Source organism: Nansenia antarctica, assembly GCF_963989245.1.
Source record: "Nansenia antarctica genome assembly, chromosome: 8".
Lineage (NCBI taxonomy): Eukaryota > Metazoa > Chordata > Actinopteri > Argentiniformes > Microstomatidae > Nansenia > Nansenia antarctica.
The window spans coordinates 562,480-579,163 of NC_137678.1; the positions used below are offsets into that span (position 1 = coordinate 562,480).

The window sequence follows — 16,684 nt, forward strand, 5'->3', positions numbered from 1 at the left end:
GCCCCAGCGCCCTCTATCGGCCAGCCGCCACTGCTACATACCTACACATTGTTAGCTAACTTGGGGGGGTAGTATTTATTTATTTATTTTAATGGGAGTGTCGCTTTGGGGACTCCCGACCCACGTTCTCATAAATAGCCACGTGCGTGTCTGTTTGTTGACAAGAGAGGACGCTGCAAGCTTCTAAAGCACTATCCACAGATCAACATACTCTTACATACAAGCACTATCCACAGATCAACATACTCTACAACATACAAGCACTATCCACAGATCAACATACTCTTCACTGGAGAGACTTTGGTCTGTCAATACAGCTTCTCCTTGTTTTTGGGTTCATTCAACCTTTATTTAAACTCGAAAGTCTACTGAGACCCTATAAGTGTGACAAACATGCAAAAACAGACGAAATTGGGATGGGGGAAATAGTTTTTTTACAGCACTGTATGTAGTGAGTTACATGCTAAGCTGTGTCAGTGTTTACAAGGCTAGCCACACAGGTGTTAGCTAGCTAGCTAGCTTTGGTAGAAGCTTGTTTTGTTTGTTGTGTACGAACATACACAAGTTATTGTGTACTAATACATTGTGACTGAGTGAGTGGATTGTATCTTGTTTATTGTGTTTTTTTGTTTATTTATCTTGTCTTCATTGTGTTTTTGGTAGTTGTGGGTTAGGAGTTGTGTCCAGTCTGCTCTCTCTCTCTCTCTCTCTCTCTCTCTCTCTCTCTCTCTCTCTCTCTCTCTCTCTCTCTCTCTCTCTCTCTCTCTCTCTCTCTCTCTCTATATATATATATATATATATATATATTTATAAAAACAACAAAAAGGGAAAGACAAAAGACCAAAGACAAACACAGACCTTGTTTTTGAGACGATGAAATGTGTTTATTCAAACTATTTCAAAAAGGAAGGAGAGACAATAAATCAATGTCATCAATGTTACTTGTTCCATAGTTACTAACAGCTCAGCTACAGGATGTTTACTGATGTGTGATGGGAAAGCAGGAGGATCTCACTGCGGGGCCACAGTCATCACTGTCCGAATGCTGCCAAACAAAGAAGGCAGAACAAAGAGTTACTGATATAAGAATTAATTATGATGACATATCTTTGGTAACACTCTCTAATAACCACCTGTACAGGATATGGCATTTTATAACGGATAGATCCGGTCCATTGTCTCTATTGGTCAGTTTGCGTTCCAGCCGTGCCGATATCCATGACATACGCACGGCTAAATGGAATGTTGACGCATCTTTTCATAATATTCCGCGTTTGTATATATTACCGTTAAGTTACATTATACAACAGTTAGTTCCGACCAAGTCATTTGATTGGACAAGAGGCATTCCATGAGTGCCAATATACAGTATAACAGCACTGGGACTTTTAACTATGTATCACTCCAAAATGACCGTTAATACAAAGTAGCTAGCCTGCAGATGTTTGTGTTCGGGTTACTAGGCAACAGTCCAGTTGAAGTTCAGTTGCAGAACTGTTGGCGGAGCCAAAATAAATGATTAAATAAACAAATATCAAATATAAACAAATATCATATAGCATATTTTAAAGGCTGTTTTGATGGGCCGTGAGCTGTTATGAATGTTATTGTGAAATAATTCAAAGAATTCTCCATAGCTGATTAGTACCATTAGGTGTTTTTCTTCAAAACCTTCAACATGTTGAGGTCCAATTCAATAAGTTGCAGATAAAGACAAACCACGCTGAGATTCACTGAAAATGTTAAAATGTTAAACAGGTAAGACAGGTGGGGTTTTACAGCAATGTCCAATGACACTGTCCAGTAACAGCTCGTGAGCATATCCGCTTAAAGCCATTTGGCGTTGGTAAAATGACGATTTGGCTGGCCCACTGGGAGCAAACACAGAGACACAGACAGAATGTTCTAGTCAAAGTAACACCAGAGACACAGTTCTGCTCTCAACTGCTCAGTTTAAGGAAACGTGTATAAACAACCTGCAGTCTGGTCAGTGTTCTGCTGAAACCTCAAACCTCATTGTACTTCCACTGTGAAACTCACTCACTTTATCGGCCTCATTGAATTCAGTCAAAGTCAGAATCACATAGAGATGAAGCGCAGAACAAACAAACTGAACGAAGCTTTACCATTCCCCCTTCTTCATCAGTTCGATGACGTCGTTAACCTGCGCCAGGGTCATCCTGTGGGTGATGAACTCATCCAGCTTCACCCTCTTGTCCAGGAAAGCGTTCACCATCTCCGGCACGCCGTCCTTACTCTTAAAACCTGCCAAACACGTCAACACAATCAGACTCGCTTAGAAACACACTTACAGAAATATGACACTTTCACACCAGAAATTAAACAAGGCACTGAAGAAACATACATTGTTTGAACACATGAATCATTAATGTAATGTCATCCTTTGGAATTATGGAAAACAATCATTTAATTTCACATTGTGTTGCTCTGCAATGGGACATGTGACCAGCTGACTGACAGACATGTGACCAGCTGACTGACAGACCTCCGAACAGAGAGCCTTTCCAGGTGCGTCCGGCGATGAGCTGAATGGGTCTGGCAGCGAAGTCGTCCACGTCTGTCCACCCGACCAGCACGCTCACGCCCCAACCCTTAACACACGCCTCTAAGGCCGTCCTCTGGAGAGGGGGAGGGGGGAGGGGGGAGGGGAGAGGGGGAGGGAGGAGGGGGGGAGGGGGTGGCGACACTGGGATTAATTCACTTTCTACACTATATCACTTCAGTCAAACACAATCCTCTATGTAGGCTTTTAATTGTTGCTTTTCCCCCCCCCCCATCACACACACACACACTCAAACAACACAAAAGTAGTTCTACCCACAATGCAGTACTCCTTTCAGCCCCTCCTTGACCACGGTGCACACTCACCATCATACACAACACAAACCCCCCACATCCTCCAAACACAAACATGCCCCCCCCCCTCCCTCACCATCACGGCCCCCTCCCCCTCCCCCCCCTCCCTCACCATCACGGCCCCCTCCCCCCCTCCCTCACCATCACGGCCCCCTCCCCCCTCCCTCACCATCACGGCCCCCTCCCCCCCTCCCTCACCATCACAGCCCCCTCCCCCCCTCCCCCCTCCCCCTCCCCCCCTCCCTCACCATCACGGCCCCCTCCCCCCCCCCCCCTCCCTCACCATCACGGCCACGCTCCCCACACACTCCAGGGAGAAGTCCACCCCCCCGTTGGTCATCTCAGACAGAACTTCGTTCATGGGCTTCTTGTGGTCTTTGGGGTTGATGAACTCTGTGGCGCCGAAGACTCTGGCCTTCTCCTCCTTGGCTGGGTTGGTGTCGATGGCGATGATCCTGCTGGCGCCCGCCGCCTTGCAGCCCATGACGGCCGCCAGCCCCACGGCCCCCATACCAAACACGGCGCAGGTGGACCCCGGCTCCACCTGAGGGGAAAGACGTCAGTAACACTTAGACATAACCGCTAGAATCGTATTATATTGTAAGTCTTGTTAAAAATGTTTAATCTTTCCTTCAAGTTTTTAATTGTGTGTTAGTTTTTGTGCCGGTGAGAGACACACACACACACACACACACACACACACACACACACACACACACACACACTGACCCTTATTGGAAATGAATCCTGCTTCAAAAAGAAACTGAAAGAAGCTGTCGTCCATAAATAAATGATCTTTTAGCCCAGTCTGACTTTGGCCCTGACGATACAACTCTAGTTCTGGTGTAAGGGTTAGGGTTAGGGCTCTCTGTCTTCTGCTTTTATTGTGTATTCTACTCTGCTACTTCTATTGTATTTAAATTCTGTTATCTTATAATTTATTTATTTCATTTGAGTTTTAATAACTGAATGCTGTTCACTAACTATTCCTGTGTTGATTGATGTTGTTATGTTTGACTGTCTGTCTTTGTATGTGGACCCCAGGAAGAGTAGACCTCACTATGGTGATGACTGATGGGGGTCCGTTTAAATAAACAAATAAACACACAGACACACACACACACACACACACACACACACACATCCAGTACCTTGGCTGTGTTAACAGCCGCTCCGTATCCTGTGCAGACCCCACAGCCCAGCAGACAGACCTTGTCCAGGGGGGCCGCGGGGTTGATCTTAGCCACAGAGATCTGGTTGAGCACGGTGTACTCTGAGAAGGTGCTGGTCCCCATGAACTGGAAGATCTTCTGCCCCTTACAGGTGAACCGGGTGTCTGTAGAGGACATCACGTCGTACCGATCGCTGGCCCTGGTGAGAGACTGAAGTTTACAAGAAGAACAGGACAGTTGGGGCGCTTAGTAGTGGCATAGCACGCTAATACACTACCAAGAAAGTCACTCTGAGTCTTAAAAAGGAATGGAAGCGGAAAAACTACTTTTCCTGTTGGAAACTGTCTATGTGGCCGTGATAATACTCATACCCAGCCATTCTTGCTCCAAAATGGACTAAAAAGTGTACAAATGATACTTGCTTTTGAAACAAGTAAAAGCAAGAGAAAAGCACCAGGCAGCAGCGAACGATGGAGGAAAACTTGAGGCAGAGACAGAAAAGAATCACTGACCAATACAAGGATGTGCTCATGTAGCTTACATAGCTTACTGCTGTCCATCCAACTACCGTACTCGCCATATTGTACCTATCACTTGTCACTATAATTTTTGATATCACTATCTGCACTTCTGGTTAGATGTTAGAACTGCATTTCATTGTCTGGTATTTCTGCAATGACAATAAAGTTGAATCTAATCTAATCTAATGTAATGTAACAATAATGGGTTATTATTACTGTGTCCTCACCAGCCCTGCTCACACAGGTTGGTCTTCGGGTTCTTGCAGAAGCGGCACTCGCCACACTGGGAGATGAACAGCGGGATGACCTTGTCTCCTAAGAGAAGAAAAGGAGATGAACAGCGGGATGACCTTGTCTCCTAAGAGAAGAAAAGGACTCTGGGTTATGAGATGACCTTGTCTCCTAATAGAAGAAAAGGACTCTGGGTTATGAGATGAACAGCGGGATGACCTTGTCTCCTAAGAGAAGGAAAGGACTCTGGGTTATGAGATGAACAGCGGGATGACCTTGTCTCCTAAGAGAAGAAAAGGACTCTGGGTTATGAGACATAGTGAGATGACCTTGTCTCCTAAGAGAAGAAAAGGACTCTGGGTTATGAGACATAGTGAGATGTCCTTGTCTCCTAAGAGAAGAAAAGGACTCTGGGTTATGAGACATAGTGAGATGTCTTAGTTAATGTCATGATGTAAGAAGCAGATATGGTCGAAATAGTCTTTGTTTTCTGTCCACTATTTAGCACAACTACAGTGGCTTCAGACCCTTTCACTTTTCCCACATTTTATAGTCAATTAAAAATAGATTAAATTAGATATTGTTTGCCATCAATCCACACACAATACCGCGTATTGACAAAGTGAGAACATGTTTTTAGAAATGTCAGAAATGCCTAGTTTACGTATTCAGACCCTTTGACACTCTTAAAATAAGCTCAAATGCAAAAATGTTGTCAACAAGTCAGTCAATAAGTTGAATTGAGTCCATCTTAATGCAAGGATAATAGTTCATGTGATTTTGGAATTAATCTCTTTGTTTTTAATAGGGTCTCTGATTTGCATAGGAATCAATGACATCACTGTGGGAAGTAATCGGTTGATGGGAGCTGCATGTGAGCTGGTGACTGGAGGGTTGCTGGCATCTAAGGTGCCTACCACTGCCGTTGTGCCCGTGAGCAAGGCACTTAACCCCTAATTGCTCCAGGGGCGCTGACTATGGCTGACCCTGTGCAATGACAAAAAGGTTGAGTCAAATCTAGTGTAATAATGGGCTGATGGTTGGGAACCAGTAGACAGGTGACACGCCTCCTGACCTGGCTGGAACTCGGTCACTCCAGGTCCCACGCTCTCCACAAACCCCGCCCCCTCATGGCCCAGCACACAGGGGAAGCCGTCCTTGTGCTTCCCCTCGAACAGGTGGTACAGGTCCGTGTGACACACCCCGGAAGCCACGATCTGCAGGAGAAAAAGACATTAAGTCTGTGTACTTGAAATGTATTGGGAGCTGTTTGTTTGAAACCTTCTTGTGGAAGCCTATATTTACTGAAATGATATAAAAAAGATTTACTTCACTTCATTTCACTAAAGTGTGTTATTATACAGTGTCTTCAGTAAGTATTCACCCCCTGGAATTTGTCATTTCTTCCACATTTTGTTGCGTTACAACCTGACCTCAAAATGGATTGAATAGATTTTTAATACCCCATAATGTCAACAATTATCTTTTATATACAGTCCATTCTCAAGTGAACTCATTAGGAGTTATGTGTACTCATATGAGTTCTACTGGGCTGGCCTATATATATGTATGTTCATGAGGGCTTGTGAGTGTTCATGGTTCTGCATGTCTCACCTTGATCCGGATCTCGTGTGCTTGTGGCGGCGCCACCTCGATCTCCTCCATCACCAGGGGCTTGTTGGCCTCCCAGGCCACCATCGCCCGGCACTTGATCACCTGGAAGATCAACACACAAACATCTGGTTTGAGCCTCAAAGCTCTGTGGTTGTTTCTTCATCATAGAGTAAGACAATTACGCCAAAACATACTGCCATAGCAACTAGGGATATTTTCAGAGCCAAACGTGGAAAGATCTTGACTGACCAAGTCATTTAACACGCATTTCATTTCCTGATGATTTCGGCCTGGCAGGGCATCACCATGGTTACAGTACAGGCCTGGCAGGGCATCACCATGGTTACAGTACCGGCCTGGCAGGGCATCACCATGGTTACAGTACAGGCCTGGCAGGGCATCACCATGGTTACAGTACAGGTCTGGCAGAACATCACCATGGTTACAGTCCAGGCCTGGCAGGGCATCACCATGGTTACAGTACAGGCCTGGCAGAGCATCACCATGGTCACAGTACAGGCCTGGCAGAGCATCACCATGGTTACAGTACAGGCCTGGCTGAGCATCACCTGATGTAGATAGGTAGATGGATACCCAGTGTCTGTGGGGGTCAATGGGTGGCAGACTTCAGGCAGTCACTGCATGCTAAATAGTGTCCATCAATACTAAACATGAGTGCTTCACTTGGACATGTCATGGATCTGTCCCACTAGTACCCTGGACATGGGTATCCTGAAAAAATAGGGGGACCAAAATGTGATGTAATTTCTGAATAGTGAAACCGATATGTGCACCAATACCAAAGAATACAAGCTGAGCATCTTTATGTAACGCAGGGCACCGTGTATATAATAACTGCTTCTTATCACAAACATTCTAGTTTTCTCAGTTTTGATAAAGCAGCCTGGATAGGTTCACAGTGTGTTCTATAGAGGATAGGTTCACAGTGTGATCTATAGAGGATAGGTTCACAGTGTGTTCTATAGAGGATAGGTTCACAGTGTGATCTATAGAGGATAGGTTCACAGTGTGGATAGGTTCACAGTGTGTTCTATAGAGGATAGGTTCACAGTGTTCTATAGAGGATAGGTTCACAGTGTGATCTATAGAGGATAGGTTCACAGTGTGTTCTATAGAGGATAGGTTCACAGTGTGTTCTATAGAGGATAGGTTCACAGTGTGATCTATAGAGGATAGGTTCACAGTGTGTTCTATAGAGGATAGGTTCACAGTGTGTTCTATAGAGGATAGGTTCACAGTGTGTTCTATAGAGGATAGGTTCACAGTGTGTTCTATAGAGGATAGGTTCACAGTGTGTTCTATAGAGGATAGGTTCACAGTGTGTTCTATAGAGGATAGGTTCACAGTGTGTTCTATAGAGGATAGGTTCACAGTGTTCTATAGAGGATAGGTTCACAGTGTGTTCTATAGAGGATAGGTTCACAGTGTGTTCTATAGAGGATAGGTTCACAGTGTGTTCTATAGAGGATAGGTTCACAGTGTGTTCTATAGAGGATAGGTTCACAGTGTGATCTATAGAGGATAGGTTCACAGTGTGTTCTATAGAGGATAGGTTCACAGTGTGTTCTATAGAGGATAGGTTCACAGTGTGTTCTATAGAGGATAGGTTCACAGTGTGATCTATAGAGGATAGGTTCACAGTGTGATCTATAGAGGATAGGTTCACAGTGTGTTCTATAGAGGATAGGTTCACAGTGTTCTATAGAGGATAGGTTCACAGTGTTCTATAGAGGATAGGTTCACAGTGTGTTCTATAGAGGATAGGTTCACAGTGTGATCTATAGAGGATAGGTTCACAGTGTTCTATAGAGGATAGGTTCACAGTGTGTTCTATAGAGGATAGGTTCACAGTGTGTTCTATAGAGGATAGGTTCACAGTGTGATCTATAGAGGATAGGTTCACAGTGTGATCTATAGAGGATAGGTTCACAGTGTGTTCTATAGAGGATAGGTTCACAGTGTTCTATAGAGGATAGGTTCACAGTGTTCTATAGAGGATAGGTTCACAGTGTGTTCTATAGAGGATAGGTTCACAGTGTGTTCTATAGAGGATAGGTTCACAGTGTGATCTATAGAGGATAGGTTCACAGTGTGATCTATAGAGGATAGGTTCACAGTGTTCTATAGAGGATAGGTTCACAGTGTGTTCTATAGAGGATAGGTTCACAGTGTGTTCTATAGAGGATAGGTTCACAGTGTGTTCTATAGAGGATAGGTTCACAGTGTGTTCTAGGGAGGATAGGTTCACAGTGTGTTCTAGGGAGGGACTGTCACTGGGTTCCCGCCCACTCAAGCTGTTTCAAAAGGTCAACGGTCTGGCGTAGGTTTGGCTGAACATGAAAAGCCTCTTGCCCTCTTCCTGTCTGAGATGATTACCTCTGCAGCTCCCACAGACATGGTCCCACTAGCCCCTCTACTGTAAACACTAGAGACTACTCTATAGAGTTATGAACTACACCCCTCTACTGTAAACACTAGAGACTACTCTATAGAGTTATGTACTACACCCTCTACTGTAAACACTAGAGACTACTCTATAGAGTTATGAACTACACCCTCTACTGTAAACACTAGAGACTACTCTATAGAGTTATGAACTACACCCCCCTCTGTAAACACTAGAGACTACTCTATAGAGTTATGAACTACACCCCTCTACTGTAAACACTAGAGACTACTCTATAGAGTTATGAACTACACCCCTCTACTGTAAACACTAGAGACTACTCTATAGAGTTATGAACTACACCCCTCTACTGTAAACACTAGAGACTACTCTATAGAGTTATGAACTACACCCCTCTACTGTAAACACTAGAGACTACTCTATAGAGTTATGAACTACACCCTCTACTGTAAACACTAGAGACTACTCTATAGAGTTATGAACTACACCCCTCTACTGTAAACACTAGAGACTACTCTATAGAGTTATGAACTACACCCTCTACTGTAAACACTAGAGACTACTCTATAGAGTTATGAACTACACTCTCTACTGTAAACACTAGAGACTACTCTATAGAGTTATGAACTACTCCACTAGTTCTTACTATGATAAATCAGCCCCTTGGTTACAAACAAAAGACTTCAGATCATATTTAAGGCATCATCTGAGCATCATCTGGTGACATTTCAGAATGTCTTTGTCAACCGAGCTGAAATAGATCACAGCCGCTTCTCCCTCAGTATTGATACATGGTGGTACAGTATATTCATGCAGAGTGCTTACATGATTATTACATAAGTCTCTCTCTCTCTCCCTCTCTCTCTCTCTCTCTCTCACACACACACACACACACACACACACACACACACACACACACACACACACACACACACACACACACACACACACACAAATGCACACATGCAACTGACAGTGTAATTTACAAGTAGTTTTACATTACTCTAATCTACAGCCTACATAATTATTTGTCTATTGCCCCTTTGGCCATTGTCTTTTTAAACTATTGTTGCTTATATATTGTGTTTTTTTTAATGTCCTATGCACCAACCTCACATTCTGAATACAGCACACAACAACATTCAAACAGAGAGAAGACAGATACAAACTGCAGTAGAGAGCAGACAGATACATATAGATATACTGTACATATAGACAGATACATATAGATATACATATAGACAGATACATACTTTCCCTGCCGTTGACATCTCTGACACCTCTTCAGCCTGTGAGTTAGGAGAGCCGTACGTTTCAACAAGGAGTTGGAGTTTGGGAGAGGTGGAGATTTACAACCTTAAATACTGCAGAACTGCAGGGAAAACAAACAAATGTCCAGAGAAGGAGGAGCTTTCTATCTGGTTGTCAGCTATCGCTCCTGTTTATGGGACAACCCATAACTCTCCCTTATTTTATGTAATGATTATGTGGATATGGGTCGAAATAGTCTTTGTTTTCTGTCCACTACTTAGCCAAACTACAGTGGCTTCAAGAAGTATTCAGACCCTTTCTATCCACACACAATACCCCGTATTGACAAAGTGAAAACATGTTTTTACAAAATGTCTTCAAATTTTGAAAATATCATCTCTCAAAACAGGTGCAATAACCGCTATTCTGAAGAAATCTGGTGCGGACCCCAACAACTTGAATAATTACCGCCCAATCTCTAATTTACCATTTCCCTCCAAGATACTAGAAAAAACAGTCGCAGCCCAGGTCCACACCCATCTGAACAACAATTATCTCTTTTAACAATTTCAGTCTGGTCTCCTCTCCTCACACAGAGACAGACATGGTGGTCTCCTCTCCTCACACAGAGACAGACATGGTGGTCTCCTCTCCTCACACAGAGACAGACATGGTGGTCTCCTCTCCTCAGACAGAGACAGCCATGGTGGTCTCCTCTCCTCACACACAGACAGCCATGGTGGTCTCCTCTCCTCAGACAGAGACAGTCATGGTGGTCTCCTCTCCTCAGACAGAGACAGCCATGGTGGTCTCCTCTCCTCACACAGAGACAGACATGGTGGTCTCCTCTCCTCAGACAGAGACAGACATGGTGGTCTCCTCTCCTCACACAGAGACAGACATGGTGGTCTCCTCTCCTCAGACAGAGACAGCCATGGTGGTCTCCTCTCCTCACACAGAGACAGACATGGTGGTCTCCTCTCCTCACACAGAGACAGCCATGGTGGTCTCTTCTCCTCACACAGAGACAGCCATGGTGGTCTCCTCTCCTCAGACAGAGACAGCCATGGTGGTCTCCTCTCCTCAGACAGAGACAGCCATGGTGGTCTCCTCTCCTCACACAGAGACAGCCATGGTGGTCTCCTCTCCTCACACAGAGACAGCCATGGTGGTCTCCTCTCCTCAGACAGAGACAGCCATGGTGGTCTCCTCTCCTCAGACAGAGACAGCCATGGTGGTCTCCTCTCCTCACACACAGACAGCCATGGTGGTCTCCTCTCCTCACACAGAGACAGACATGGTGGTCTCCTCTCCTCACACAGAGACAGACATGGTGGTCTCCTCTCCTCACACAGAGACAGCCATGGTGGTCTCCTCTCCTCAGACAGAGACAGCCATGGTGGTCTCCTCTCCTCACACACAGACATGGTGGTCTCCTCTCCTCAGACAGAGACAGCCATGGTGGTCTCCTCTCCTCACACAGAGACAGACATGGTGGTCTCCTCTCCTCACACAGAGACAGCCATGGTGGTCTCCTCTCCTCAGACAGAGACAGCCATGGTGGTCTCCTCTCCTCACACACAGACATGGTGGTCTCCTCTCCTCAGACAGAGACAGCCATGGTGGTCTCCTCTCCTCACACAGAGACAGACATGGTGGTCTCCTCTCCTCACACAGAGACAGACATGGTGGTCTCCTCTCCTCAGACAGAGACAGCCATGGTGGCCTCCTCTCCTCAGACACAGAGACAGACATGGTGGTCTCCTCTCCTCACACACAGACAGACATGGTGGTCTCCTCTCCTCAGACAGAGACAGACATGGTGGTCTCCTCTCCTCACACAGAGACAGACATGGTGGTCTCCTCTCCTCAGACAGAGAGACAGACATGGTGGTCTCCTCTCCTCACACACAGACAGACATGGTGGTCTCCTCTCCTCTCACAGAGACAGCCATGGTGGTCTCCTCTCCTCACACAGAGACAGCCATGGTGGTCTCCTCTCCTCAGACAGAGACAGACATGGTGGTCTCCTCTCCTCACACAGAGACAGACATGGTGGTCTCCTCTCCTCAGACAGAGACAGCCATGGTGGTCTCCTCTCCTCACACAGAGACAGCCATGGTGGTCTCCTCTCCTCAGACAGAGACAGCCATGGTGGTCTCCTCTCCTCTCACACAGACAGACATGGTGGTCTCCTCTCCTCAGACAGAGACAGACATGGTGGTCTCCTCTCCTCACACACAGACAGACATGGTGGTCTCCTCTCCTCAGACAGAGACAGACATGGTGGTCTCCTCTCCTCAGACAGAGACAGCCATGGTGGTCTCCTCTCCTCACACAGAGACAGCCATGGTGGTCTCCTCTCCTCACACAGAGACAGCCATGGTGGTCTCCTCTCCTCAGACAGAGACAGCCATGGTGGTCTCCTCTCCTCACACAGAGACAGCCATGGTGGTCTCCTCTCCTCAGACAGAGAGACAGACATGGTGGTCTCCTCTCCTCACACAGAGACAGACATGGTGGTCTCCTCTCCTCACACAGAGACAGCCATGGTGGTCTCCTCTCCTCAGACAGAGACAGACATGGTGGTCTCCTCTCCTCACACAGACAGCCATGGTGGTCTCCTCTCCTCACACAGAGACAGACATGGTGGTCTCCTCTCCTCAGACAGAGACAGCCATGGTGGTCTCCTCTCCTCACACAGAGACAGACATGGTGGTCTCCTCTCCTCACACAGACAGCCATGGTGGTCTCCTCTCCTCAGACACAGAGACAGCCATGGTGGTCTCCTCTCCTCAGACAGAGACAGACATGGTGGTCTCCTCTCCTCAGACAGAGACAGCCATGGTGGTCTCCTCTCCTCACACAGAGACAGACATGGTGGTCTCCTCTCCTCACACAGAGACAGCCATGGTGGTCTCCTCTCCTCAGACAGAGACAGCCATGGTGGTCTCCTCTCCTCACACAGAGACAGACATGGTGGTCTCCTCTCCTCACACAGACAGCCATGGTGGTCTCCTCTCCTCACACAGAGACAGCCATGGTGGTCTCCTCTCCTCACACACAGACAGCCATGGTGGTCTCCTCTCCTCACACAGAGACAGCCATGGTGGTCTCCTCTCCTCACACAGAGACAGCCATGGTGGTCTCCTCTCCTCAGACAGAGACAGCCATGGTGGTCTCCTCTCCTCACACAGAGACAGACATGGTGGTCTCCTCTCCTCACACAGACAGCCATGGTGGTCTCCTCTCCTCACACACAGAGACAGCCATGGTGGTCTCCTCTCCTCACACAGAGACAGCCATGGTGGTCTCCTCTCCTCAGACAGAGACAGCCATGGTGGTCTCCTCTCCTCAGACACAGACAGCCATGGTGGTCTCCTCTCCTCAGACACAGACAGCCATGGTGGTCTCCTCTCCTCAGACAGAGACAGCCATGGTGGTCTCCTCTCCTCAGACAGAGACAGCCATGGTGGTCTCCTCTCCTCACACAGAGACAGACATGGTGGTCTCCTCTCCTCAGACAGAGACAGACATGGTGGTCTCCTCTCCTCACACACAGAGACAGACATGGTGGTCTCCTCTCCTCACACAGAGACAGCCATGGTGGTCTCCTCTCCTCAGACAGAGACAGCCATGGTGGTCTCCTCTCCTCACACAGAGACAGACATGGTGGTCTCCTCTCCTCAGACAGAGACAGCCATGGTGGTCTCCTCTCCTCACACAGAGACAGACATGGTGGTCTCCTCTCCTCACACAGAGACAGCCATGGTGGTCTCCTCTCCTCACACAGAGACAGCCATGGTGGTCTCCTCTCCTCAGACAGAGACAGCCATGGTGGTCTCCTCTCCTCACACAGAGACAGCCATGGTGGTCTCCTCTCCTCAGACAGAGACAGACATGGTGGTCTCCTCTCCTCACACAGAGACAGACATGGTGGTCTCCTCTCCTCACAGAGAGACAGCCATGGTGGTCTCCTCTCCTCACAGAGAGACAGCCATGGTGGTCTCCTCTCCTCACACAGAGACAGACATGGTGGTCTCCTCTCCTCACACAGAGACAGCCATGGTGGCCTCCTCTCCTCACAGAGAGACAGCCATGGTGGTCTCCTCTCCTCACACAGAGACAGACATGGTGGTCTCCTCTCCTCACACACAGACAGCCATGGTGGTCTCCTCTCCTCAGACACAGACAGCCATGGTGGTCTCCTCTCCTCAGACAGAGACAGCCATGGTGGTCTCCTCTCCTCAGACAGAGACAGCCATGGTGGTCTCCTCTCCTCAGACAGAGACAGACATGGTGGTCTCCTCTCCTCACACAGAGACAGACATGGTGGTCTCCTCTCCTCACACAGAGACAGACATGGTGGTCTCCTCTCCTCACACAGAGACAGCCATGGTGGTCTCCTCTCCTCACACAGAGACAGCCATGGTGGTCTCCTCTCCTCACACAGAGACAGACATGGTGGTCTCCTCTCCTCAGACAGAGACAGACATGGTGGTCTCCTCTCCTCAGACAGAGACAGCCATGGTGGTCTCCTCTCCTCACAGAGAGACAGCCATGGTGGTCTCCTCTCCTCACACAGAGACAGACATGGTGGTCTCCTCTCCTCACAGAGAGACAGACATGGTGGTCTCCTCTCCTCAGACAGAGACAGACATGGTGGTCTCCTCTCCTCACACAGAGACAGCCATGGTGGTCTCCTCTCCTCAGACAGAGACAGCCATGGTGGTCTCCTCTCCTCACACAGAGACAGCCATGGTGGTCTCCTCTCCTCACACAGAGACAGACATGGTGGTCTCCTCTCCTCAGACAGAGACAGCCATGGTGGTCTCCTCTCCTCAGACAGAGACAGACATGGTGGTCTCCTCTCCTCACACACAGACAGCCATGGTGGTCTCCTCTCCTCACACAGAGACAGCCATGGTGGTCTCCTCTCCTCAGACAGAGACAGCCATGGTGGTCTCCTCTCCTCACACACAGACAGCCATGGTGGTCTCCTCTCCTCAGACAGAGACAGACATGGTGGTCTCCTCTCCTCACACAGAGACAGACATGGTGGTCTCCTCTCCTCACACAGAGACAGACATGGTGGTCTCCTCTCCTCACACAGAGACAGCCATGGTGGTCTCCTCTCCTCACACAGAGACAGACATGGTGGTCTCCTCTCCTCACACAGAGACAGACATGGTGGTCTCCTCTCCTCAGACAGAGACAGCCATGGTGGTCTCCTCTCCTCAGACAGAGACAGACATGGTGGTCTCCTCTCCTCACACAGAGACAGCCATGGTGGCAGCTGACTCTGGGCTCTCATCCACACTCATCCTCCTGGATCTGACTGCAGACTTCGACACCATCTCAGATGGTTCTAGATGGTTCTAGATGGTTCTAGGACAAATCATCTACATGTGTTGATCACTTCTTCACTAATGCTCCTGAAAAATGCTCAAGTGTCATTTCTGTTGCTGTGGGTCTCAGTGACCACAACTTCATTGCATTGACTTGGAAAGCAAAGGCGACCAAAAGTGGGCCGAAAATTATTAATACATTGATTTATAAAGCTTTCTCAGAGGAGAAGTTTACAGCAGACTTGGATTGGGAGGTGGTGCTTGAGGGTAAGGATACAGAGGCTGATTATCATCTTTTAGATTATTATGTTCTAGGATTTGTGATAAACATGATGAACATGCTCCAATTAAACAGCTGACTGTAAGAACAGTGAAACCTCCTGGCTTGATAAAGAATTAAAGAGAGGGATGCTCTTAACACTAGAAGATGACCCCTGTGAGTAAAAAAAATCTATCTTTGCACTCAATCAAATTTCAGGACCCTCCTTTCATGACTTTTCCTAGATATGTGCGTTCTACCACCCAGTATCCTTACATTTTCAAAATCACTTCAGGATAAGATAGTATAAAGCTATTTTGCAGTTTTTCTGTGTAGGAGGCAAGCTAAAAAAAGAAGCGCCCTCTAGTGATCTCTGTGTGTAAATAGCAGATTTACATTCTAAAAAGAGGGTCTATTTGACCCCCAATGCGGCTCTACTAGTTGGTAAAATAGGCCCAGCTGTTGTAGTGTTAAAGAGTCTGCGGTGGCCTCTGCAAGCTATTTAGACTGGCAGGCGTACCAAGCTCTGAGGAACAGAACCTGTCAAATGAATAAATAGAAGAAAAAACTTTCACCATTTAAAATGTGAAGAATGTAAAAATGTCAGTAAACTAATTAGCGTTTAATGAAGCAATGGGAAGAGATACATTTAGCAAGACGCCTTCCTTCACGAAACCTGTTAACATAGCCAATTACTTTAATCACTTATTTATTAACAAAGCAGACACAATTAGAAATTATGAAAGACAAGGAATGCAGCTTTGAATTCCTGAAAATGAGTATAAAATATGTGGATACACTCTTGTTAAACATGAAGTCTGACAAGCCATGCGGTTTTGACAATCTTGATGGCAGATTACTACAGTTGGCAGCTAAGTTTGTAGCAGAGCCTTTATGTCATATATTTAATTAATGCTTTGAGAATGGCGTCTTTCCACAGTCCTGGAGGATTTCGAAGGTCACTCCACTGTCAAAAAACAGTA

General features: G+C 46.9%; 1 protein-coding gene across 1 annotated transcript; it reads right to left on the reverse strand.

Annotated features, from left to right (window-relative positions):
• Positions 1–865: 865 nt before the first annotated feature.
• On the reverse strand, positions 866–10,236 carry adh8a (alcohol dehydrogenase 8a). The gene is made up of 9 exons (XM_080538636.1): positions 10,097–10,236; positions 6,416–6,517; positions 5,877–6,018; positions 4,798–4,885; positions 4,029–4,248; positions 3,161–3,421; positions 2,507–2,639; positions 2,127–2,265; positions 866–1,045 (listed from the first exon to the last, which is right to left on the reverse strand). The coding sequence occupies exons 1-9, from the start codon at positions 10,112–10,114 to the stop codon at positions 1,012–1,014; spliced, it is 1,137 nt and encodes a 378-aa protein (XP_080394762.1). The 5' UTR covers positions 10,115–10,236; the 3' UTR covers positions 866–1,011.
• Between the last annotated feature and the right edge of the window lie 6,448 nt (positions 10,237–16,684).